This window comes from Scomber scombrus, chromosome 4, assembly GCF_963691925.1.
Source record: "Scomber scombrus chromosome 4, fScoSco1.1, whole genome shotgun sequence".
Taxonomy (NCBI): Eukaryota; Metazoa; Chordata; class Actinopteri; order Scombriformes; family Scombridae; genus Scomber; species Scomber scombrus.
The window spans coordinates 33606194-33631777 of record NC_084973.1 but is presented as its reverse complement, the minus strand read 5'-3'; the positions used below and the strand labels follow the sequence as shown (position 1 = coordinate 33631777).

At 42.3% G+C, this 25584-nt stretch overlaps 2 protein-coding genes across 2 annotated transcripts in view; both read left to right on the top strand.

Annotated features, from left to right (window-relative positions):
• LOC133979436 (uncharacterized) overlaps nucleotides 1-25584 on the top strand; it is a 1726912-nt gene that overhangs the window by 473589 nt on the left and 1227739 nt on the right. Inside the window, exons 7-9 of the mRNA XM_062417946.1 lie at nucleotides 13276-13455; nucleotides 14715-14888; nucleotides 15571-15744. Coding sequence (XP_062273930.1) covers nucleotides 13276-13455; nucleotides 14715-14888; nucleotides 15571-15744 — 528 coding nt within the window. The remainder of the gene's footprint in view (nucleotides 1-13275; nucleotides 13456-14714; nucleotides 14889-15570; nucleotides 15745-25584) is intronic.
• Nucleotides 23473-25584, top strand: part of ak8 (adenylate kinase 8) — a 13502-nt gene continuing 11390 nt past the window's right edge. The window contains exons 1-2 of the mRNA XM_062416908.1: nucleotides 23473-23556; nucleotides 25399-25483. Of these exons, the coding sequence (XP_062272892.1) occupies nucleotides 23473-23556; nucleotides 25399-25483 (169 nt within the window). The remainder of the gene's footprint in view (nucleotides 23557-25398; nucleotides 25484-25584) is intronic.

Below are 25584 nucleotides of genomic sequence, written 5' to 3'. Positions count from 1 at the left end.
CATGGCTCTGAGTGTAACATGTACAGTCAGGACTGTTTTTAGACAAAGACGAGCTGGTTGTTCAGCAGCTGGAAGAAACCAAAGAGGAGGAAATATTTAATATTAATGTCAGACGTCCAGTCACTGATGTCCAATGTAAAGCTGCTCACTGCTCCCTGCAGTAAACAGCTGATACTGAGAGGAGACTAAAGGCTCACTGTCCTATCATTAACTGAAACTGCTGATACTTAATAAACTAGCTGGCAGTTCATTTGTTCACCTCATTGTGTGAGAATCATGTATAAGTATCAGGTTACTTGTTCCATGTAAACGTCATCATATTCTCTACATGGATCATACTCATAACCAGGATATGGATGATATGTGTCCTCAACGAAATTGAAGGAAAATATTTTATCTGAGCCAATCAAATCAAAGCATTTTGATGATGTCAGCTATAAATGCAGATGTTTGATCCTGTAATGACAAGCGTCAAAAACTCTGAGCTCCTCTAAAACCCTGAAGAGACAGCGATGTGACAGTCAATCAGACATACATCATATTAATATACTGTATATATATCTTTGATCTGATTTGATCTGAGCTGTAAAACATCTGTATTGTTTGAATTCACTGTTGGATTTAGTCTCTTCAAACATCAGGATGCAGGATAATAGATGATAATCATAAATAGATCAAATCATGTCTGTTATCAAATAGTCCTCCACTCCTCCAAATACAACAGATTTGACATAATACACTGCAAAAATGTTTGTATCATAGTTTTATAAAAAGTTACAGCTTTATTTTTAATAACATAGTGTGAACTGTTGATGTGAAAACTCTGAAAGACATTTCTTCAGTGTGTGTTCAGTTCTTTGTGGTTCTGTTTCCATCAGACAGACAACAGTGACATTAGTTTGTGGACAGATTGTGCCAGAGTCTTGGCAGGTTCCTCCTGTGTGTTTGGAGCTGAACTCTGCTGCAAGCTTCACTGCTTTAATATCATCTTGATGCTTTTGGACTTTGACTGTGAAGTTATGAGAGTGTGACAGCGTCCTCAGATTGATGATGAAGGACTGATGAAGGAGAATCAGCTTCTCTCTGTGTTTCCTCTACAGGTGAAGGTAGAACCACTCTGTGACCACATGTGGATCTGAATTCACCTGGTGAGTATTTTCTTCTTTCTGACACACAGCTGGATGAACATATTTGCATGTCATCAGTTTTTAAACACAAGTGAACTATAACTTGTTGCATATGAGCTCTGTAGTGGATAAAAATACAACTGTATAGAAAGGAATGTAGTTAATGCAGTTTCTTCAACATGTATCCATGGTGGCGCCATCTGGTGGCAGAATACAGAATGACAGTGTGATAGACAGCAGTGTGTGTCTGTGTGATGTGCAGCTGCTGCTGGTGCTATGACTAAGAGAGAGTATTGAAGCATAGATGTTTTCATGACGGGACTCTTATCATCCATGAGAAAATTGGTGCAGATTGGTATGGAAGCATATCTGCACCTAGATACGCTTCTGCAAAATGGCAATTCAATGTTCAATTTTGTCATGCAATTTGAAAATATATTTGGCAATTGACAATTCAATATGCAAAGTGGCAATGCAATCCTCACATCACTTTTTATTTTTTAGGTTAGAAAATACAATGAGGTACAACAGCGCCCCTGCTTATCAGATTGCATTTTCCGTCATTTCTCTCATTCCTTAACGACGTCACTTCTGTGACTTCTCAGCTGTGTCCAGGTATTGGATAATACAGATAGACAGATACCCATGTAACCAATCAGGGACAGGGAGCATTCATGCTTGTGCGTAGGTCAGATGGAGGTTTTTTATAACCTAAAAAATACAGTGATGTGTTGATTGCATTGCCACTTTGCATATTGAATTGTCAATAAAAAGATGTTTAAATACAATTTAAAAGGTGTTAAATTGGAAATGAAATTGAGGTCAAATAGAATAAGACAGATAAAACTGGACAATAAAGAGTCATCAGAGCAGAAGGAGGAAAACAGCAAGTCTGAGGCAGGTGAGTGTTAATATCAGGACTGTAAATAATGATTACTGTCATTATTGATTAATCTGATGATTATTTTCTGATACTGTGTTTGAGTGTGTGTGTGTGTGTGTGTGTGTGTGTGTGTGTCCTGTGTTAGTCTGAATCTGTATTTAATCGAATAGTTGAAGTTAAAGTCATGTAAATTGATAAGAAGCTACTAAGTTGAGAGACAAGACTGGATTTAAATCAATCAATCAATCTTTATTTATAAAGCACCAAATCTCAACAAAGTTATCTCAAGGCACTTTACACATAGAGCAGGTCTAAACCGAACTCTTCAGGTTTAATTTAAAGAGACCCAACATTCACACATGAGCAGCACTTGGTGACAGTGGAGAGAAAAAACTCCCTTTTAACAGGAAGAAACCTCAGAACCAGAACCAGACTCACAGTGGGAGAACATCTGCCTCGACTGGTTGGAGTAGAGAGGAGAGAGAGGAAGGAGAGGAGAGAGAGGAGAGAGAGGAAGGATAGGAGAGACAGAGAGGAAGGAGAGGAGAGGAGAGAGAAGAAGGACAGGAGAGAGAGAGAAGCACATTGAAAATCAACATTGAAGATTTATTATACTGTGTATGTGTGTGTGTCTCCAGTGTTACTGGTTTACCTCTCAGACTCCAGAAGATGAAGAAAGAGGAGGAAGAGGAGGATGAAGCAGAGTCTGTAATATCCAGCTGTCTGTCTATGAAGAGTGACCGGTCTAAAGGTGATGGTCCAGACTTCAGTAATGAACCTGGACCCTCAGACACAAAGTAAGAGACTGTTTCTACTGTAAACTGACCTGAAGATGATTCAGTGAGACGCTTTCATGAAGGTTGTAGTTTAGATATGAAGGAAAGAAATAATGAAGTAGCTTCCATTCAGCTGTAATCTACAACAGATCGTCATGGTCATGTTAACCAGAGACAGAGACAGGGCTGGTATTGCTGTTTGATTTTCCAGTCAATAAATGTAAAGTAGCAGCAGGTAACCCAGGGTGATATTTACTAAGGATTTACTAACAAGTCAAACTGTGTCTGTCCTTATTTACTAAAGGACTGCAGCAGCAGGTACAATGTTTGGTCTCATGTAATACAGACTGTGTCTTAACGTGTTCCTGTTCAAAGACACTAAATATGGGAGGAGGTCATGTAAATGTATAGAAACAGCCTGCTGCAGCTGATTTATCACTGCAGACTGACCACTGCAGCAGAGGAAACTGAGTCTGACATTTAAATGTGTCAAACTGTTGTATCACACTCACACAGAGGGAGAGAGACTATAGCAGAAACAGAGAGACTTGACTTACTCACCAAAACACATTGTGTGTCTCCTTGTGGTCTAACTAATGTGTTGAATCCACTTCCCTCCTCATCAAACATCTATTTTAAATCCTGCATTGTTTACATCCATGTTTACTAGCTTGCACAAAAATGTGCCAGCAAAGGCAGAGAAGAAGAAGTTCTTCTTCTCTGCCTTTGCTGGCACATTTTTGTTTCTGTCTAATTACTGATGAACTCTTGTGTTTGTAGTTTATATTATTTAATTTCAAATTGAATGTGTTGAATCTCAGAGTCTGAAGAACAGAAACTGTGTAAGTGTGTAAATACTGACAGTCTGGACTGTTTATGTGGGGAAAGAGCTGCATGCAGCTTGTGAGCTGTCGGTTGGCCTCCACTAATGTCATGTGACATAAAAAATGTGTTCATGTCCACAGAGAGAGGAAGAGGAGGGCTGTTTCTGTGGAGGAGCAGCTGTCCTGCTGTTCTTTGTGTCAGGACGTCCTGAAGGATCCAGTCTCTACCAGCTGTGGACACTGGTTCTGCAGAGAGTGCATCACCTCATACTGGGACCAGTCTGCTTCATCAGGAGACTCCTCCTGTCCCCAGTGTGGAAAAAGATCCAGAACCAGACCTGGACTGCAGACAGACAGTCAGACCAGCACTGTACAAAGTAAGACTGAAGATCTGTTTGCTGATGTCATCATCTCTGAAAACAGGAATCTACCTCCTCTATCCTACTGAACATTAACAGTCACACTGATTTCTGTTTCATTCTACCTTTTTTCTTCTCTTTCAGCAGAAAGTGGTCTGCAGGAGCTTTTAGATGAACATCAGATCAGTCTGAGCAGCACATGTGAATGTGTGACTCAAGGAACTGATGAAGCAGGAACTAAAACCTTCCTCATCAGCATCTACACTGAGGTCTACATCACAGAGGGACAGAGTGAAGAGGTTAATACCCAACATGAGGTGAGGCAGCTTGAAACAGCTTCCATGAAGACCCTCCATGACGCTCCAATCAAGTGTCAGGACATCTTTAAAGTCTTACCTGGCCAACAGAAACACATCAGAGTGGTTCTGATGAACGGCGTCGCTGGCGTTGGAAAAACCTTCTCAGTGCAGAAGTTCACTCTGGACTGGGCACAGCGCTCCAAAAACCAACATATCAGTCTGCTGATTCTGTTCTCGTTCAGGGCGCTGAACTTGATCAAAGATGAGCAGTACAGTCTGCTCATGCTGATCCGTGTTTTCTATCCAACATTACAGAAGCTCACAGCAGAGAAGCTCGCTGTCTGTAAAGTTCTGTTCATCTTTGACGGCCTGGATGAAAGCAGACTTTCACTGGATTTCAACAACAGTGAGGTCGTGTCTGATGTCACACAGAAGTCATCAGTCAGCGTGCTGTTGACAAACCTCATCAAGGGGAAGCTGCTTCCCTCGGCTCTCGTCTGGATAACTTCCCGACCTGCAGCAGCCAAACAGATCCCTCCTTCATGTGTGGACAGGGTAACAGAAGTACGAGGCTTCACTGACGCCCAGAAGGAGGAGTACTTCAGGAGGAGATTCAGTGATGAAGAGCAGTCCACTACAATCATCTCACACATCAAGACATCCAGGAGCCTCCACATCATGTGTCACATCCCAGTCTTCTGCTGGATCACTGCTACAGTTCTGGACCACATGTTGACTCCAGACCAGAGAGGAGAGCTGCCCAAGACCCTGACTGACATGTACTCACACTTCCTGCTGGTTCAGACAAAGAGGAAGAAGAACAAGTATGATGAGGGACATGAGACAAGTCCACAGGACCTGATGAAGGCTGGCGGGAACCTTCTTCTGAAGCTGGGGAGGCTGGCCATGAACCTGTTGTTCTCACATTCACACAGGAAGAAGTATGATGTGGGACATGAGACTAGTCCACAGGAGCTGACGGAGGCTGACAGGAAACTTCTTCTGAAGCTGGGGAGGCTGGCGGTTGAACAACTGATGAAAGGAAACATCATGTTCTACCAAGAAGACCTGGAGCAGTGTGGTCTTGATGTCACAGAGGCCTCGGTGTTATCAGGAGTTTGTACACAGATCTTCAAAAGAGAGAGTGTGATCTTCCAGAAAACAGTCTACAGCTTTGTTCATCTGAGCGTTCAGGAGTTTCTGGCTGCAGTCTACATGTACCACTGTTACACCAGCAGGAAGACAAAGGTACTGAAGGACTTCCTGGGAGAATACTACAGTTACTCATCTCTGGATGACTTCCTGCAGGGAGCCATGGAGGAATCTCTCAGAAGTGAAAATGGCCACCTGGACCTGTTTGTCCGCTTCCTTCATGGCCTCTCTCTGGAGTCCAACCAGAGTCTCTTAGGAGGCCTACTGGGTCAGACAGACAACAGCCCAGAAACCATCCAGAGAGTCATCAATAACCTGAAGGAGATGAACAGTGAGTTCATCTCTCCTGACAGAAGCATCAACATCTTCCACTGTCTGATGGAGATGAACGACCGCTCAGTACATCAGGAGATCCAAGAGTTCCTGAAGTCAGAGAAGAGATCAAAGAAGAAACTCTCTGTGTTCCAGTGCTCAGCTCTGTCCTACATGCTGCAGATGTCAGAGGAGGTTCTGGATGAGTTGGACCTGAGGAAGTACAACACATCATATGAGGGACGACAGAGACTGATCCCAGCTGTGAGGAACTGCAGAAAGGCTGAGTAAGTCCAGATGTGATTAACATTATAAATCAGTGTAGATTAGTAGTTTAGTTCTTCAAATATAAATAATATAAAATTGTTATTATTGTTAAAATAGTGCTTTACTTGTTTATAGCTGAAATAACATGTCAGTTATATTTAGTCTCAGATGTGTAAATAATGTTTCAGTTGGTTGTTTCTAGCTGTTAAGTTAATGAACAGTTATTCTATTTATTTCTAGTCATTATTGGATGTTACAGTTGTTTCTTCTACTTCTCTTCCTTTGGGTGTTGGAGGCTTCATTTAAACCTGGTGAAACACATGAAGGACTTTAGAGGTTGTGGTTGAGGTTTTATTACAGCAGCATTTTATCACAACATATATCAGTATTTTACAGTTATCAGTGAATAAAGTTATTATTACATGATATATAATCAGACATACAGGTAATACCTGATTTTACTCAGCAGGCTTTAAAATAAGATCTGAATCATTTTGATCTGTTTCTGAATTGAACTGTATTTATTCTATTAGTAACAACCTGTAAACAGTTTTCATGCCTTTACTGTTAAGCTCTAAAGTCCCAGTAGCCAAATGTGCCAGGTACCCCAGAGACAAAGACACAGAATCGTGGTGCAAGTTTAACAGATTTATTAAAGGGGCGTTACGTCGGAGTGGAGCTGGGCCGAGGAGGGAGAGAGGGGGTATCCTGGGAGAGGTGAGAGGGTGGAGGGTCCACGTGGTGGTTTGGTGGGGGTGAAGGTGAGGGGCTTGGAAGGCGTGGATGGAGCGAGGAGACACTGGGTTTGCGGAGGGAGCCTGGAACAAACACAAAAGAGAACAGGGTTAGCAAGAATACAACACACAGTCTTTCACGAGTGCCGAAAATGCTGCTAGGACACAGCCGGCTAAACTGACCACAATAGTCAACGTTCAAGCGGCGGGCGCCTCCTCTCAGCCTCCTTTTATACTCAGGCAGCGTAGATGTGGAGCAGCTGGGCTGCTCGTCATCCTCATTGCCAGCACCTGTGCTGGGCTGACTGGCTGCTGGCTGCTGGGCAGCCCCAACAGTACCCCCCCCCCCTGAGGGGAGGCACCGGACGACCGCCCGGGGGCATCTGGGTTGTCCCTGTAGAAATCATCCAACAAGGAGGGGTCAGCGAGGTAAGACGAGTGCACCCAGCATCGTTCTTCGGGGCCATAGTCCTCCCAGTCCACTAAGTACTGGAATCCCCGACCACGGCGACGGACGGCGAGCAGCTTCCTAACTGTCCACACAGGGTCACCATCAGCTAGGACTCGGGGAGGCGGAGGAGCTGAAACAGGAGACAATACGCTGGTGGCCACAGGTTTAAGCTGGGAGACGTGGAAAACTGGGTGAACCTTGAGAGCAGGAGGGAGAATCAGACGTACCGCCACAGGGCTAATGACGTGGTCCACAGAGTAGGGGCCAACATACCGGGGATTCAGCTTGCGGGTTGAGGTCTGGGAGGTCTGGAGGGGCAGGTCCCGGGCCAACAACCAAACCTTCTGGCCAGGTTGGTAGACAGGAGCACGCACCCTCCGCCGGTTGGCCCCACGCTGAGCTTGTGCGGTGGCACGAAGTAGCGCAGCCCGGGCGGCCTTCCAGACCCGTTTACACCGGCGGAGGTGAGCCCTGGTCGACGGGACTGCCACCTCCAGCTCCTGTTAGGGAAACAGAGGGGGTTGGTAACCCAGTGAGCATTGAAAAGGAGACATACCAGTTGCTGCGCTCTCCATGGTGTTGAGAGAGTACTCCACCCAGGGCAGGTATCTGGACCAGGTCAAGGGGTTGCTGGTGGTGACACAGCGAAGGGCCGTCTCAAGTGTCTGGTTGGCACGCTCTGTTTGCCCATTGGTCTGTGGATGGTGGCCAGAGGAGAGGCTGACTGTGGCCCCGATTCCCTTACAGAAGGCCTGCCACACCTTCGAGATGAATTGGGGACCACGGTCAGACACAATGTCCGAGGGAATTCCATGCAGCCGAACAACATGGAGGGTGAGCAGGTCTGCGGTCTCTGCAGCAGAAGGAAGTTTGGGGAGTGGAATAAAGTGGACAGCCTTAGAGAACCGGTCAACCACAGTCAGGATGGTATTATTGCCCTGGGATACCGGGAGCCCTGTAACAAAGTCCATACCTATGTGGGACCATGGCCGATTGGGGACGGGGAGGGGTTGAAGCAGGCCCGCTGGAGGACGATGGGAGGCCTTGCTCCGGGCGCAGATGGTGCAGGCGGCTACAAACTCCCTAACATCCTTGTTGAGGGAGGGCCACCAGAATCTGCGGCTGATGAATTCTGCTGTTCGGCGTTCCCCTGGGTGGCAGGCAATGTGACTGGAGTGACCCCACTCCAACACTTGTGGGCGGACAGAGGTGGGAACGAACAGCCTGTTTCGGGGTCCATTGCCCGGATCAGGCTGGGTTCGCTGGGCCTGCCTTACCATGGAGTCGATAGGCCAGGTGACCACACCCACGACTCGGGTGGGGGAAAGGATGGTGTTTGGCACCTCTTGGATCTCAGGGAGTTCCCCAGTGGCCTGACGGGAGAGAGCATCAGCCCTGATGTTCTTGGAACCCGGGCGGTAACTGAGGGCAAAATCAAACCGGCTGAAGAATAGGGCCCAGCGGGCCTGTCTGGAGTTAAGCCTCCTTGCTGTCCTCAAGTAGGTGAGATTCTTGTGGTCTGACCACACTATGAATGGCAGCTTCGCTCCCTCCAACCAGTGTCTCCACTCCTTCAGTGCATCATGGACCGCCAGTAGCTCCTTATTACCCACGTCGTAGTTCCTCTCAGCGGGGCTGTAACTCCTTGAGAAGTAGGCACACGGATGCACTCTCTGGTCCCCCTCTGACCGTTGAGAGAGAACTGCCCCGATGCCCGTATCCGAGGCATCTACTTCGACGATAAACTGCCTTGTTGGGTCGGGGAAGACCAGCACAGGAGCTGAAATGAACAGGCTCTTAAGCTTACAGAAAGCTGCCTCCGCCTCCGCTGTCCAGGAGAAAGGGTGAGAGGGGGAGGTCAGGGAATTGAGAGGGGCCGCTATTTGACTGAAACCCTTGATGAACCGACGGACGAAGCCAGCAAACCCCAGGAAACGCCTTAGCTGAGTTCGGTCGTTGGGACGCGGCCATTCTTCTACCGCCTTGACCTTGGCAGGATCCACACGTGTCTGTCCATTCTCCACTACATTGCCCAGGTACGTAACAGAGTCAGAGTGGAACACACATTTTTCAGCCTTGACGTACAGGCGGTTCTCCAACAGCCGCTGAAGAACCAGGCGGACGTGCTGGTGGTGTTCCTCCAGAGACTTGGAGAAGATGAGGATGTCGTCTATGTACACCACTACAAAGATGTTAAGCATGTCTCTCAGCACGTCGTTCACAAGGGCTTGGAAAACGGCCGGGGCATTGGACAGGCCAAACGGCATAACTAGATACTCGAAGTGGCCAAGATGGGTGTTGAAGGCCGTTTTCCATTCGTCGCCCTCCCTGATCCGGACTAAGTGGTATGCGTTGCGGAGGTCAAGCTTCGTGAAAACTCTGGCATGAGTAAGTGGCTCGAGGGTGGAGCTGATAAGGGGAAGAGGATATTTATTCTTCACCGTGAGTTTGTTTAGCCCACGGTAATCAATACATGGTCTCAGGCCGCCATCCTTTTTCGCCACAAAGAAAAAGCCTGCTGCAAGGGGGGAAGACGAGGGTCTGATGATGCCTGAATGCAGGGATTCCGCAATGTAGTTGCGCATTGCTTCCTTCTCTGGAAGAGAGATGTTGTAAAGCCGTCCCTTCGGGAAGGGGGCCCCAGGTAGGAGATTGATGGCACAATCATACGGCCGGTGAGGGGGAAGCGACAGAGCCCGGTCCTTGCTAAACACTGGGGCAAGATCATGGTACTCGGGGGGAACACCTGTGAGGTCTGGGGGAGAGGACACCGCTTTGGAACCACAGGGCGGGGACAGTGCAGAACGCAGGCAGGTTGCATGGCAAGTCGTGCTCCATCCCAGGATCCGACCGGAGGCCCAGGAGATGTGGGGCTCATGCTTCTCCAACCAAGGTCGACCCAACACCAAGGGCGCAGTCGGGGCACGAAGAACAAAGAAACAGATGGACTCGGTGTGATTACCTGAAAAGGTGAGCATGAGGGGCCTGGTAGAATAGGAGATAGCGCCCAATGGACTTCCGTCTATGGCCTGGGGGAACAACGAGTGGTCTAAGGAAACCAAGGGGACACCTGCTTGGCGAGCAAAGGAATAGTCCATGAGGCACTCATCCGCACCAGAGTCAATGAAGGTGCTGACAGAAAGTGTCTCTGTGCCCCAGGACAGCGTAACAGGGAAGAGGCGGTTGGGATTCTTCTTGGGCTGGGGGAAAATCGTCTTGCTCACCAGTATAGCCCCTACCAGCGAGCAGGATCTTTTGGGCGAGTGGGGCAAGAGCGAATGAAATGATTTGACTCACCACAGTAGAGACACAGCCTGTTGTTCAGTCTCTGTTCCCTCTCCTCTGGTGTGAGTCGTGATCGGCCGATCTCCATGGGTTCCCCTGGGCCAGGTGTAGAAGGAGCCGGGGAACGCAGAGGTGAAGGAGGGGGCTGAGCTCGGCTGGCAGAAAACAGAGTGGGAACTTCCGTAGCTGGGCGGTGAGAGGGTTGGCGAGGAGAGCTTCGATGGACTCTGTCTGTGCGTCGTTCCTGAAGCCGGGAGTCCATCTGGAGGGCCAGGGATATTAAGTCGTTGAGGGTCTCGGGGCAGTCACGGACAATGAGATCCTTAATGGCATCACTCAGCCCCTTGCGATAAACACTGAGAAGAGCATTGGTGTCCCATCGGCTCTCCGCTGCCAGGATCCGGAACTCCAGGGTATACTGAGCCACAGAGCGAGACCCCTGACGGATTACCAGCAAACGACTGGCGGCGTCCTTCCCGTCTACAGGGTGATCGAACACTGCCTGAAACTCCCTCTTAAACTGTGCGTAGTCGGTAGCCAGAGAAAGGTTGCCTTCAACTGCAGCTATAGCCCAGCTGAGAGCCTCATCAACAAGAAGAGACATGACCAAGGCAATCCTAGACCCATCGGAAGAATATCTGGATGACTGATGAGTGAAAAGTAACCCACATTGAGCGAGGAAACCCCGACAGCGGTTGAAATCTCCGTCGAAGGGCCTAGGGCTGACTAAGTTGGGCTCAGACTGGGGGTGCGCTTGGACTGGGGAGGCCGCAGAACCCGCTGCTACACTGGGAGGGCTGGGGCTGGTGTTGGCGACGGGATCTGGAAGTCCGCTGACAGGGGTTTGGGCTGTAAGGGTATCCAGGGATTTCTGAATGTCGGCCAAAGCTCCGGAGATGGCGCTCACTTGCATGGAAAGGGACGCCACAGATCCTACTGTGGAACGGGAGGCATTTTCCAGCACTGCAATACGACTTTGCACAGTGGGAAAGGCCTTCTTCAACTCCTGCTGCAGCTCGGCAAGGTCAAAGGCCTGCTTGGCAATCAAACCTCCTAATTCTGCAGGAGTCTGGTTCCCTGCCCCTGGGGACCCGGCTTGGCTCATATTGGCTTGAACGTTCTGTTAAGCTCTAAAGTCCCAGTAGCCAAATGTGCCAGGTACCCCAGAGACAAAGACACAGAATCGTGGTGCAAGTTTAACAGATTTATTAAAGGGGCGTTACGTCGGAGTGGAGCTGGGCCGAGGAGGGAGAGAGGGGGTATCCTGGGAGAGGTGAGAGGGTGGAGGGTCCACGTGGTGGTTTGGTGGGGGTGAAGGTGAGGGGCTTGGAAGGCGTGGATGGAGCGAGGAGACACTGGGTTTGCGGAGGGAGCCTGGAACAAACACAAAAGAGAACAGGGTTAGCAAGAATACAACACACAGTCTTTCACGAGTGCCGAAAATGCTGCTAGGACACAGCCGGCTAAACTGACCACAATAGTCAACGTTCAAGCGGCGGGCGCCTCCTCTCAGCCTCCTTTTATACTCAGGCAGCGTAGATGTGGAGCAGCTGGGCTGCTCGTCATCCTCATTGCCAGCACCTGTGCTGGGCTGACTGGCTGCTGGCTGCTGGGCAGCCCCAACATTTACAGCACTTTGTAAACTTGTGTTTGAAACATGAAGATGAAGGATTATAATAATAATAATTATTAATTATTAAATGTTATATAAATGGAATATGTTGCTATGATAGTGGTTTAGTATCACAAGTAGAGAATAGTCATCTAATCATCAAACTGATTCAGTAATGTCAGTTATACAACAATATGTAAAGTTAGCTAACGTTAACCAACATTAGCCTCCGTAAACTACTGGTCATAGAGACTAAACCCCTGAGTGTGTTGAACCGAGCAATGGAGCCTTTTATTTCTCATCAGTTCATCTTTTTATTGTAAAGAGGGAAGTGGTGTTACATGGTGTTGTTCTGAAGTCTTTCTGATATTCTGTTGGTCACAGAAAGAAACTCTCAGCTGTTTTCTCTCTTGTTGGTGTAGAGAAGAGTAGTAGCAGGAAATGCACAGAGGTCTGATCAATATATAAGAGCAGAATGGCAGAATTCAGCCTGTTTAAAGAGATCTGATACACATTAAAGCTCAATGTTATATTTTTAATGCTGATACCCTGATAACATCTTTCTGATGACATCATGTTGACAATAATTCAACCTTATTGGTTGGTTCATTGTGTTTGTGATGAATCAGTTTTTCAGATTCTAAACGTCTAAATATTGAATACATTGATATTTAATGATGTACAGGTGTAATATTGTCAGGTCATTAGTTTCATTAGTGTTTGTGAACAGTCAGTAAATGTAGCTGCTTATGGATGTGAAGCTGACAGCAGCAGGTAGCAAAGAGAGATGATCTTTCTCAACTGGAACTGTTCACTGAGTTGAACTGAGTCTAAATATCCTGCAGTCACATTAAAAATAGTGGACAGTAAAAGTGGTTTTCTAATCAAGATGTCCTAATGTTAACTTTGTGGAAACAGACATGGGATCAGAACAGACACACTGTGCACATTATGGAAGCCTCAATGTAACTCCATGTTCTCTCCTTCATCTGCAAGATTAAAGCTAAACAAAGATTAAAAGTCTGCAGGTCTGAGAGAGAGTGATGAGAATGATTGTTTCATTCAAGCACAGTGAGATACAATTAGCTGAACTGGGAGTGTTCTGGTACAGTAGCTTACTGGTCTGTGCTTTGAAGTAAATATAAAGTGTCCTCTTTCATGATAACATATGTTGTAATATATGTGTCATTACAGACTTTCTCGCTGTGGACTCTCATACAATGACTGTGAATTTTTGGCCTCAGCTCTGAAGTCCAACCCTCATCTGACACATCTGGACCTGAGTAACAACAATCTGTATTGTTATTCTGATTTATCAGTGGAGCTTCTGTCTACTGGACTGGAGAGTCCAGACTGTAGACTGAAGACTCTGATGTGAGTTCACTGACTGTAGCTTTGGTAGATTTTTTTGTATTTCTTAAATTCAAATTCTTCACTGAAGTTTCAAATGTTTGGTTCATAATTTTCAGGATTAGCTGAACACAAATCTGTAGAATTTAAATGTTTCAGGAATTTAAAATCCACAGTCTTGTTGTGAGTAAAAATGACTTCCAGAGTTTAAACTAATATGAGGCTTCAGCAGTCTGAGTTCCACATATCAAGTAAGTATGTTTGTGTTTCTTCAGTGTTTCCTTGCTGAGCTGCAGTGGAGGGATCCAAACTCAAAGAGGGAATTTAGAAGGACTTTAGAGGTTGTGGTTGAGGTTTTATTACAGCAGCATTTTATCACAACATATATCAGTATTTTACAGTTATCAGTGAATGCAGTAAAGTTATTATTACATGATATATAATCAGACATACAGGTAATACCTGATTTTACTCAGCAGGCTTTAAAATAAGATCCCAGTGTGCAAATTACAGGGAGGAGAAAATGTTAATAGTTTATCAAAGCTGAAGGTAATGTTGATGACAGTAACTGTGTCTATAAATAATAGACTAATATTGCTGTCTGCACCTGTTGTTATTAACACAGTTATTATTAGTAGATCACCTGTAAAACACACACTAACCAAACATGTAATCTGTTAGACTGCACAAACACTTTAACAGCCTTTATTTGGGATCTTAGTAAATCAGGCCCTAAATGTGTATTTTTATATGGTTGGAATGACAATAAAAGTTGAAGTTGTGGACCAGACTGTCAAAGCCTCATATTAGCTTCATCTGAACTTATGAAGTCATTTCCTGCAGTGTAGCTGTGTTAGGAAGAGACCACTTCACAGCCAGTATGGACAGGAGGAATGATTACTGCCACCAATAACATGTTTAATTACACATACCTACTAAACTACCAAATACAGGAAGAAGAGCTCATGTTATAAATACTGAAGGTTTTTATTCCAACATGTCTGATTTCATATTGATCCTCTAATTACAGACGTGACTGAGTTCAGCAGCATTTTATGACTCAGTGTTGACATTAATATGTGTCTGAATGTTAAAATCTCTTTTTCACTGTTTGTATTTGACCGTTTTTAACCTGCATCCTGTTGGGTTCAGCTGTTTGGAGTTTACATTTTCTAAATCTTCTACATTTAATTCTTCTTCAGCTCTGAACAGATTATGAAACATTTCATCATTTCAAACATGAACTTTGTTTTCTAAACTGACTTAATTTATTCTTTATTCAGATTGAGGAACTGCATTTTGTCAAAGACCAGCTGTGATTATCTGGCCTCAGCTCTGAAGTCCAACTCCTCCCATCTGAGAGAGCTGGATCTGGGCTTCAACGAGCTGAAGGATTCAGGAGTGAAACAGCTGTCTGCTGGACTGGAGAGTCCAGACTGTAAACTGGAGACTCTGGGGTCAGTTCTCTGACTGTCTGTTACTATTGTTGATCTTAATGTTTAACATCTGAACCTAATTTATGTTCATACATAACTTACATCATGAAGTTTATTTTCCTTTTCTACATACACACATACACACACACACACACACACACACACACACACACACACACACACTGTAACACACACACACACACACACATACACACACACACTGTAACACACATACACACACACACACACACACACTGTTACACACACACACACACACATATACGCACACACACACACACACAAGTGCACACCAGCACACACAGCAACACACACTCCCTTTTTTTGTCTTAATCTTTTTACTTATTTGTTTCAAAACACCTTTGACCCTTGACACACACTCACACACACATTATAGACACACACACTCACAAACACAGACACACACACACACACACACACACATTATACACACACATGCACAAACACACACATTCTCACACACGTCTGAATGTTAAAATCTGTTTTTCACTGTTTGTATTTGACCGTTTTTAACCTTCATCCTGTTGGGTTCAGCTGTTTGGAGTTTACATTTTCTAAACTTCTACATTTAAATCTTCTTCAGCTCTGAACAGATTATGAAACATTTCATCATTTCAAACATGAACTTTGTTTTCTAAACTGACTTCATTTATTCTTTCTTCAGACTGAGGTGTTGCATTTTGTCAAAGATCAGCTGTGATTATCTGGCCTCAGCTCTGAAGTCCAACTCCTCCCATCTGAGAGAGCTGGATCTGAGAGACAACAAGCTGAAGGATTCAGACATGAAGCAGCTGATTGGTCTTCAGCAGAGTCCAGACTGCAGACTGGAGACTCTGAGGTCAGTAGAGAGTTGGAGTCAGTCTGTGCTGGTTTCAGCAGTTTAGTATTAAACACAGTCAGTATCAAAGCAACGATCCAGTATATCCTGGTGAAGCTCCAACCTTCTCAGTGCTGCTTTCCTCAGTTAAGCTGTGAGAGGAGAATGGTGACAGGCTTCAGGATTGGACAGAAAGACAGAGAGAGAGAGAGAACAGTCAGCCAATCAGATGAGCCAGAAGCTTGTTGTGATCATGTGTTTGAGTTGATGTGAAGACGACTGTTGTTGTTGTGTTGATGTCTGCAGGAAATAAAGCTGGATTACAGCTGACAGCCTTACAAGATGTATAGAGACAGTGGTCCTCATCATCAAACTGTCACACCATCAAATCTGATCTCAAAGTGTTTGTTCTCTCATTTCAACACTAAACTATTGATCAGTTCATCTTTGTCAGAGCTCTAAGATCAGTCTGACTGCAGCCTGCAAATCACTGGCTCTGATTTCACACAAGCATCATTACGTTTAGTAACCATGTGGTCTTTATACAGACCAGAGGCCTGTACTACGAAGCTGGATTTTCTCTTATCTAGGTAACTTCAGGGTTAATTCTTGGTTTGCCGTCCTACGACGCTGGTTCACTTCCTACCGGGGTAAATCACCATGGTAACTTATGCTGAATGGCTAACCTGCTACGGAGGAGGTTATGTTCTGGATAAGAGATCAACGAGTATAAAAGCACCACCTCCTGACCAATCAGTCCTCTTGGAAAATGGCCTGCCCAATCATAGAAGATCCTGTCCACATTGGTGCGCGGATCGTGAGAGGTTAAAGCTATCCGAAAGGTACCAAGCGACATTAAGTTAGTTTAATATTCAACATTCATTTGACATTCTAAATACAAACCTATTATGCGCTTCAACTATTTGAGTGAATGATGTCAAACCAACTGTATAACATACAGACTAATATCCCTCATGTGCCTCAAGTCTTATTTTTCAAATATATCTTTTCGTCAATTTTTTAACAATTAAAATAAATAAATAACCTTACCACCACTCCAGTTTCAGAACTTGTGTCAGGAAACCTAACAAAAAATCTCAATAAGAACATCTTGAGAGTAATCGCTGCAAATGTGCAGAAAAGCAGAATTTTATTCATATTTTTTAATTGACCAAAATATATATTTAAAAAATAATCCTTGATGCACATGAGGGATATTAGTCTGTATGTTATACAGTTGGTCTGACATCATTCACTCAAATGGTTGAAGCGCATAATAGTTTTGTATTTTGAATGTCAAATGAATGTTGAATATTAAACTAAGTTAATGTCTCTATGAAAGGAAGTGCACTGAGGAAGCTCTGCCTGAAACGTCTGTGCCGTAATAAAGTGAAATTGAATCATCGGAGTGCTGTCCGTTTATATTGTCCGATGAATTAATATTGTCTCACGAATTTACGCATTAACAGAGTCGACAATGTTCTGCCAGCATTCCTTCCTGGCTTTTGCTGCGGCTACAGTGTTGCTTTTGTCCTGGATGATGTGTTTGAATTGTTCACATTTGTGAAGAATAATTGTCTGCTCCTCCATCGTGACGTACGCTGCTCTGCAGGGTTTCTCCATGCTTGCGATTGGTCAGACGCTGCAAACACCACCTCTTTATTTGAACGCAATCAAGATTGGAAAACCCTGGGTTGAAATACAGAGTTGATAACCAGCTTCGTAGTACCGTTTATCAGGATTGTGAATGTCTGGGTAAGTCAACCCAGGTAACGGAGAGATATACAGGGTATGTTAATCAGGCTTCGTAGTACAGGCCTCAGAACCTCTGCTGAAGTCCAGGAATCACAGCAGCTGTTTAGCTGAGAGCTCTGACTGATTGTCATGTGATGATTTAACAGCAGGAAACATCTTCAAATCCCACAGAGACTCTGTAGCTTTAAACTTTGATAAGAGTTGACATGTATCAGCAGTAAATCCATCAGTAAACTGATGAGTGAATGTCTCTGTTTCTGCAGTAATGATGTGTTCATGACTCTCAGCACTTTATTTCCTCTGTGTACTTGAGTGAAATCTGCAGAGGAAACACACTTGATAGTAAAAGTGTGTGCAGGTGTGTGAGCTTGGAGCTCAGTGTGTTCACTCCAACATGTTAACATGAGAGCTGAAAGGAAGCAAGCTACGCTGCACAGCTGTTCCACTTCTGGTCTGAACAGGACTGAAGTCCCTGCTGCTCTTTATACTGGATGTGCTGCATCACTGACTGACAGCTGATGAAGTGAGTCTCACTAAACACTCATTTATCTCCTCTGTTCTTTCTTCTTCTCTCATCAGCTGGTGATGATCTCTGTCAGAGTGAGAGTGAACAACCAGGAGTGTTGAGAGAGGATCAGCTGGATCCTGATGATCCATCTGGAGTCTGGATCTGGATTTTGTCATCTTCACTTAAGTCTCTTAACTGACTACAAACTGAACAGTTATCTCTGGATTTAGCTGAAGTCAGCACTTTACAGATTTGTTCTACATGAGCTGTTTGATGTAAATAAAGATAAAAACAGGTGTTATAAGTCAGACTGTGAGCCTGGGCTCATATTTATCAAGCGTCTCAGAATCACACTGAGAGTTAACGAGGACTAAAACTAATGAATGAAGCAGAAGAGAATTGACTGTGACTTTCAGCAGGAGAAGGATTACTGCTGGGAGAGAGTGAGACGTCGCTGTTTTACCACAGTCAGAGCAGCAAAGTAGCAGTGTTTTGGTATTCAGACAATTTCCATTACAATATTACTCCATTTCTATCATCACTTCACTGGTTAGCTATTTGTTTTAGGATTGATTTGAAAGATTTGATTGATTATATTTTAAAGGCTCCAGATGATATAAATGTATCCAGCTTTTATATGCAGAAACATGAAGTTTAAAGTTTAAACATAAACAGTTTATATCTCATAATGATATTTAACAAGTTATTTACATTAAACTGTAAATAAACACTGCTCAGCCAATCAGGTGTCTTTAACAATAACTATGTAACTTAAACTTGTAGGTGAGATCATGTGATCCAGCCCTATCCAATCACATCCTTTCCATCTTGTTTTCTACATTAGTGCAGCATCTTGCATGTATTGTACAACACTGCACACAGAGATAATGATGCAAACGGACACAACTTGATTAAAAACATGAAATGTATCTTCTCCACTGTCCAACTCATCTCCAGCTGAACCTCCTGTTGACTTATGTGTCCTTACAGCTCTTTGAAATCTATCTGTGCCATCAGCAGTTTAAACACATGAATCATTCAATAAATAAAGCCACCATTAGTTTTTCTCTAACTTCACACTGAGTGGAGGGAAATGAATTAGTTGTGATTATCAGCACAGATAAATATGGAGCCTGGTCTTTGCTGTCAGGGCTCTGGATCAACCTGTTTGATAAGTCTTTATCTTCCTTTAAATCACTTCTTCAAACTCATTTTCATCCACTGATCTACCACTTATTTAGTTTTATATCCTGTACATCTTACATTTGAATCTTTGTGTTTTACTGGTTTATTTTCTTTCCATTTTCTCGTATTTCAATATATGAATAACTTTTGATGAGATCCATCACACTGATTCAATGGTTTAAATTCAGTAAATATGTGATTTTTCCTGCCACACCTACAAATGTACGGTCAACGCAGATGGTCGTCCACCTAGAGCCCAGTTCCTCACCACTGTCACCAAGTGCTGCTCATGGGCAAATGTGAGGTGTCTTTATATTAAATTAAAGAGTTCAGTCTAGACCTGTTCTATGTGAAAAGTGCTTTAAGATAACTTTAGTTTTGATTTGGTGCTATATAAATAAAGATTGATTGATTCAATTGAGTTATTAGGCTGGAAATGCTATCTTATGTCTGTTTTTAAATTTGTTTGTTTTTGTTTTTGGTTTAAAGCTTTATTTTGTAGAGTGTATTTCTTCTGTCTTTGCTGTCAGGGCTCTGGATCAACCTGTTTGATAAGTCTTTATCTTCCTTTAAATGACTTCTTCAAACTCATTTTTATCCACTGATTTACCACTTATTTAGTTTATATGCTGTACATCTTACATTTGAATCTTCAGTGTGTTTTCTGGTTTATTTTGTTGCTGTATTTTTGTTAGTTTAGTTTTTAGTCCAATTTAAGTTTTTTGTATTACAATATTCTAAACAAAATAACTTTTGATAAAATCCATCATATTGAAATTCTGTGTATTTGTGGTTGTTCTTGTGAGAGCTACACATGGTCAATATTGTCAGGTTGGAAATGTCATTTTATGTGTTTTATGTGTTTTTATTGAATAAAGCCAGATTTACATATATTCTTATTATTATGGGTGTAATCTTTATTGTGTAGAGTGTAGTTCTTCTGTTCCGCCAGCAGGGGGAGGATCCACCAAAACAAGCGCTAGTTAGTCTCCTCAGACAGAGAACAGCCTGCTGAATGAACACTAACGTCTCCTGTCTCTGCTTTTCTTCTATAAAACAGGTTAGTCATGTGTGTCAACGTGTCACAACTTATCACTAAAGACATTTTAAATCTCTCTGATGTGTTTCAGACCGAGTTTAAGGTAGAAAACTGTTAGAAACGTTTTGAATTGAAACGGAGCTTCATAGAGTTTAGCTAGCTCCCGTGATTAAACAGTTAATAGCTGCTCATTCAGATTAATGAACTATGTGATTTAATATTCTTCATAATGTAAATGACCAAATGTGTTTCTATAATGTGTTATTGTGTTATGAAGTGTCTGCATGTTATTGCAGGTCATGACCAGCAGAGGGCTCCAGTGTTATTGGTATGAGGGAATGATGAAGAGCAGCATGCAGAGTATGTAGAGCTCAGCTATGAGAGACAGAACCTGTCCATGTTATCATCTGATAGTTTCAGCAATAAACACAACTCTACTGAAGGTAAAGTCTCTGCCTCTGATCATTGATATCACACAATATCACAGTTTGTATTTAAAGTGTTCATTTGTGCAGTTAAACAGAAAATAAGCTTAAATAGTGTTAAAGTTACTGGTAAAGTATATTTTGGAAGCTGGTTACAACAACAGTAAAACAATGTGTTTTAGTTCATAAAGACTTTACAGCAACATTTGGTAACTGAACTATTACTGGTAGATGTAACAGCTGATGTTTGATTTTTGCTGAAATATTGGATCATTTGAACATTTATTGAAATGAAAGCATGTGAGAAGTTTAGAGGGAAAAATCACTATTTGGTGGAGCTGTTAACAACTCATAGACATCTGAGATGTGAGCCGACTACACACTGCTGTCTGGTTTCATCTTTAACAATGTGTTGTATTTATAAAGCTTGTTATATTATATATATATATATATATATATATATATATATATATTATATATATATATATATATATTATATTATATTATTATTATATTATCCAAGAAAGTAGCATCACATGGAAATACTACAGTATAGTACAAGTACCTCAAACTGTACTACAGTAAAGTACAAGTACCTCTAACTGTACTACAGTAAAATACAAGTACCTCAAACTTTACTACAGTAAAGTACAAGTACCTCAAACTTTACTACAGTAAAGTACAAGTACCTCAAACTGTACTACAGTAAAGTAAAAGTACCTCAAACTGTACTACAGTAAAGTAAAAGTACCTCAAACTGTACTACAGTAAAGTACAAGTACCTCAAACTGTACTACAGTAAAATACAAGTACCTCAACCTGTACTACAGTAAAGTACTAGTACCTCAAACTGTACTACAGTAAAATACAAGTACCTCAAACTGTACTACAGTAAAGTACAAGTACCTAAAACTATACTACAGTAAAGTACAAGTACCTCAAACTGTACTAAAGTAAAGTACAAGTACCTCAAACTATACTACAGTAAAGTACAAGTACCTCAAACTGTACTACAGTAAAGTACAAGTACCTCAAACTATACTACAGTAAAGTACAAGTACCTCAAACTGTACTAAAGTACAAGTACCTCAAACTGTACTACAGTAAAGTACAAGTACCTCAAACTATACTACAGTAAAGTACAAGTACCTCAAACTGTACTAAAGTACAAGTACCTCAAACTGTACTAAAGTACAAGTACTAGTACCTGAAACTGTACTGTACTAAAGTGCAGATAATGAGAATAGTATTTACAGCAGCAGCAGAAGAACATGAGCTGTTGAGGCAGAAAATTAAACGATGTAAATAAAAGTGAAAAAAAACAACAGCAACAAAAAACGTTTACTCTCTGCTGCTGTGACGTCACCAGCACGCGCAGCTCTGTCTTCGGCGCGCTCGTGACAGAATTACGTCCTCCCCTAGCAACAAGGACAGAGAAGCTTCCTAGCAACCAGCTCCTCACGGCACAAACACACTGAAGAAGAAGAAGAAGAAGAAGAAGGTGTGTTTATATTTATATTTATTTATATATTTATGTCATTTGTGTTTAAGAATCAACTAATTAAACAAACTTCCGGTAACTTAAGCTAATTAACCTTCACATACCGGCTGTGTGTAGAAATATACTTTCATCACGTTCATTAACAATAATAATAATAAGTAAATAAGTACATTTACTGCTCACACTAGTGCTGTTCTTACATTAGAAATAGGAGATTTTAAATTCCTCATAAACTGTGACTGGAGTGTAAAGTGTCAGCTAGGAATAGAGATAAGAAAGCAAGAAAGGACCAAATAATTAAATCTGGAAAAAAAAGAATAAAAAATATAAACATGAGATAAGAAAAGATCAGATATTCCTTTATTAGTCCCACAATGGGGAAATGTGTATTGTCACAGCAGCAAGTGGACAGTAAATATAATATAAGAGCAGCAATAAGAAAAATAATACAGAACAATAAATAATAAGTACCAAAAAAAAACTATAAGAACAATAATAGTAAGAAATATGTAGTAAAATAGTTGTGTCATATTGGTATTGAGTGGTAATATAGCAGAAACTCTTATTGCACAGATTAAAGTGAAATAAATATATATGTATATTATATGAATATTGCACACAATGGAAATTATTAGTGTTGTCCGTATACATGAAATACTAATATTGCAGAAGATATATATACATGATATATATATATTTATTCATATACACATTTATTTTAGTTGAACTTTCCTAATGTGAACCACAATTTATAAAAAGGAAATAAAATGCCTCTTTAAAAAGAAAGCAGCTGATTTTTGTAAATTCAAATGTACAAAATATTTAAAAAACACCATTGAAAGATGTTTTATTCATCATATTATATAAAATGTTGGATCACAGTAAAGTGATTGTAAATGTCCTTTTTTCCCCCATAAATAAATAGAATCCACTGTGTTTGCTCTCTGAGCTTCATTAAGGATTAATAAAACATTTATTAATGACTGATGGAGACTTTAGAGAGTAACTGTGAATATGAACAGTAAAGGTTAACAGTTCCTCTACAGACAGACATCAACCTAGTTCTCACTACTTGTTCTTTACTGTAGTAGATGCTGCTTTATACTTCCACTCTACAGTTCAGAGGGAAATATTATTAATTATTATTAATCATTAAAACCATTTTCCTGAGAGACATGACGTCAGTATCTTCATTATAAAAGCAGAAGTTGTTTTCTTCCATATAAACAGCAGCAGACTGTGAAGGAAACATCTCCTTAAACGCCTCTCAGCTGTGTTTCAGATGTGATGCATTCAGGTTCCTCAGGACAAATGTGTGTTGTGTGTCAGACTGCAGATGGATGAGACAGTGAAGCCTCTCAGGATTCCTCCTCAGATGTCCGTCTACGCTGACAAACACAACGTCCTCCACCTGGTTCAGGTAGAGAACCCGACCTCATACTTTACTTTATTAAATACTCTTATTATTCTGTATAATATATATTATCAGTCAGAGATAACAGTAAAGATATTAGTGTCCATGTGGTTTAGTTTAAATTTAAAGGGTTAAAATGATAAAATAAACATATGAATAACTTCACACATTCTTTTTTTGTGGACCCAGCATCAAATTTCTGCTTTTAATCCATTTAGAGAGAATATATTAGAGGATTATGGCAAAAATGTCTCAGTGGTGTAACCATAAAAACTTTGTACCAAATAATTCAACTTGCTTAACCCTCCTGTTGTCCTCGAGTCAAGGAAGGAAGGGAGGAAGAAGGAAGGAAATGAGGGAGGGAAGGAGGAAAGAAGGAAGGAGGGAAGGAAGGAAAGGAGGGAGGAAAGGAAAGGAAAGAAGGAAGGGAGGAAGGATGGAAGGGAGGGAGGAAGAAGGAAGGAAAGGAGGGAGGAAGAAGGAAGGAAAGGAGGGAGGGAGAAAGGAAAGAGGAAGGAAGGAAAGAAAGAGAGAAGGAGGGAGGGAGGAAAGAAGGAAGGGAGGAAGGAAAAGAAAGAAGGAAGGAAGGAAGGAAGGAAGGAAGGAAGGAAGGAAGGAATGAAATAAGGAGGGAGGAAGGAAGGACAGAAGTAAGGAAGGAAAGGGGATGGAGGGAGGAAAGGAAAGAAGGAAGGAAGGAAGGAAGGAAGGAAGGAATTGAATAAGGAGGGAAGAAGGAAGGACAGAAGTAAGGAAGGAAAGGGGATGGAGGGAGGAAAGGAAAGGAAAGAAGGGAGGAAGGACAGACGGAAGGAGAGAAGGTTAAAAACACCATATCAACTAGTTTCTCATGATCTTACATTACATACAATTGTTCTAAATATTACATTTACTCTGGTTACCATGGAGATCAGGAAACATTTACATGTTTTAAATGAAGTCATTATTAATATAAGTCCACTTAAATACACTGTAGGTGATAAAATATTTAACCTGATGCTGCTTTTAAAACTAATTTAACAGATTTGATCAGATAAACATGATCAGCTGGTCTGAAGGAAACTAAATGTTCCTGTAATAAATGTCAGAGCTGTTATAATAAACAGGACGAGGATTATTAAGTAAAGTATGATACCTGAACCTGTTCTGATAAACGGATCCAGGATCAGGAGGAAGGAAATCATCGTCTCTTTCTTTTGTTGTTCAAAACGTTTTTCAGAGTCTAAAATCCCCCAGAAATCACCAGGAGTCGTTAAAGCTGAGTGCAGTCGAGTTTTATTAAGATCACACACAGACGAGGTTTAAGATAAAATGATCTATCCAACTTTCTGTTTTCCCCTTTTTATATTGATTCCCACCTGCAACGTTTGGCTGAACCCGAGTATTTCTAATCTCTTGGGTTTCCCTTCTACTGCTGCAGGTCACTCTGACCCAAATATGATCATCCTGTGTTTTTATTGGTTCATATTGGCTCTGCAGCTGATTGGCTCTGCAGCTGATTGGCTCTGCAGCTGATTGGCTCACAGTCAGAGCTCATCAGTGAAGCCTTGAATCCTTACAAGCTCTCTCCTTCTTCTTCTTCTTCTTCACACAAACCTTCTCTTCTAAATACAACATCATGTTTTATCTTTTCTCTTACTGCATTTTAAAAATAATGTAAAATGACGTATATTTGGTTCCATGTTTCACACACATTCCCTTTGTTTACATTTCACATCTGTTGGTTACAATACAGCAAACTCAATCACTCAATGTGTGTGTGTGTGTGTGTGTGTGTGTGTGTGTGTGTGTGTGTGTGTGTGTGTGTGTGTGTGTGTGTGTGTGTGTGTGTGTGTGTGTGTGTTTCAGAGCATGGTGTGTAGTCTGGTGATTGATCAGCCTGATGATCCGATGTCCTACCTGATCACTCTGCTGCAGAGGACCAGCATGAACAGTACGTTTCTCTGTGAAATGTCCCTTTAAATGTGCAGCAGTGCTGACAGGCTGCAGCCAGCAGAGGGAGCTGTGACTCTGTTTACATGTCTTTATGTTCTG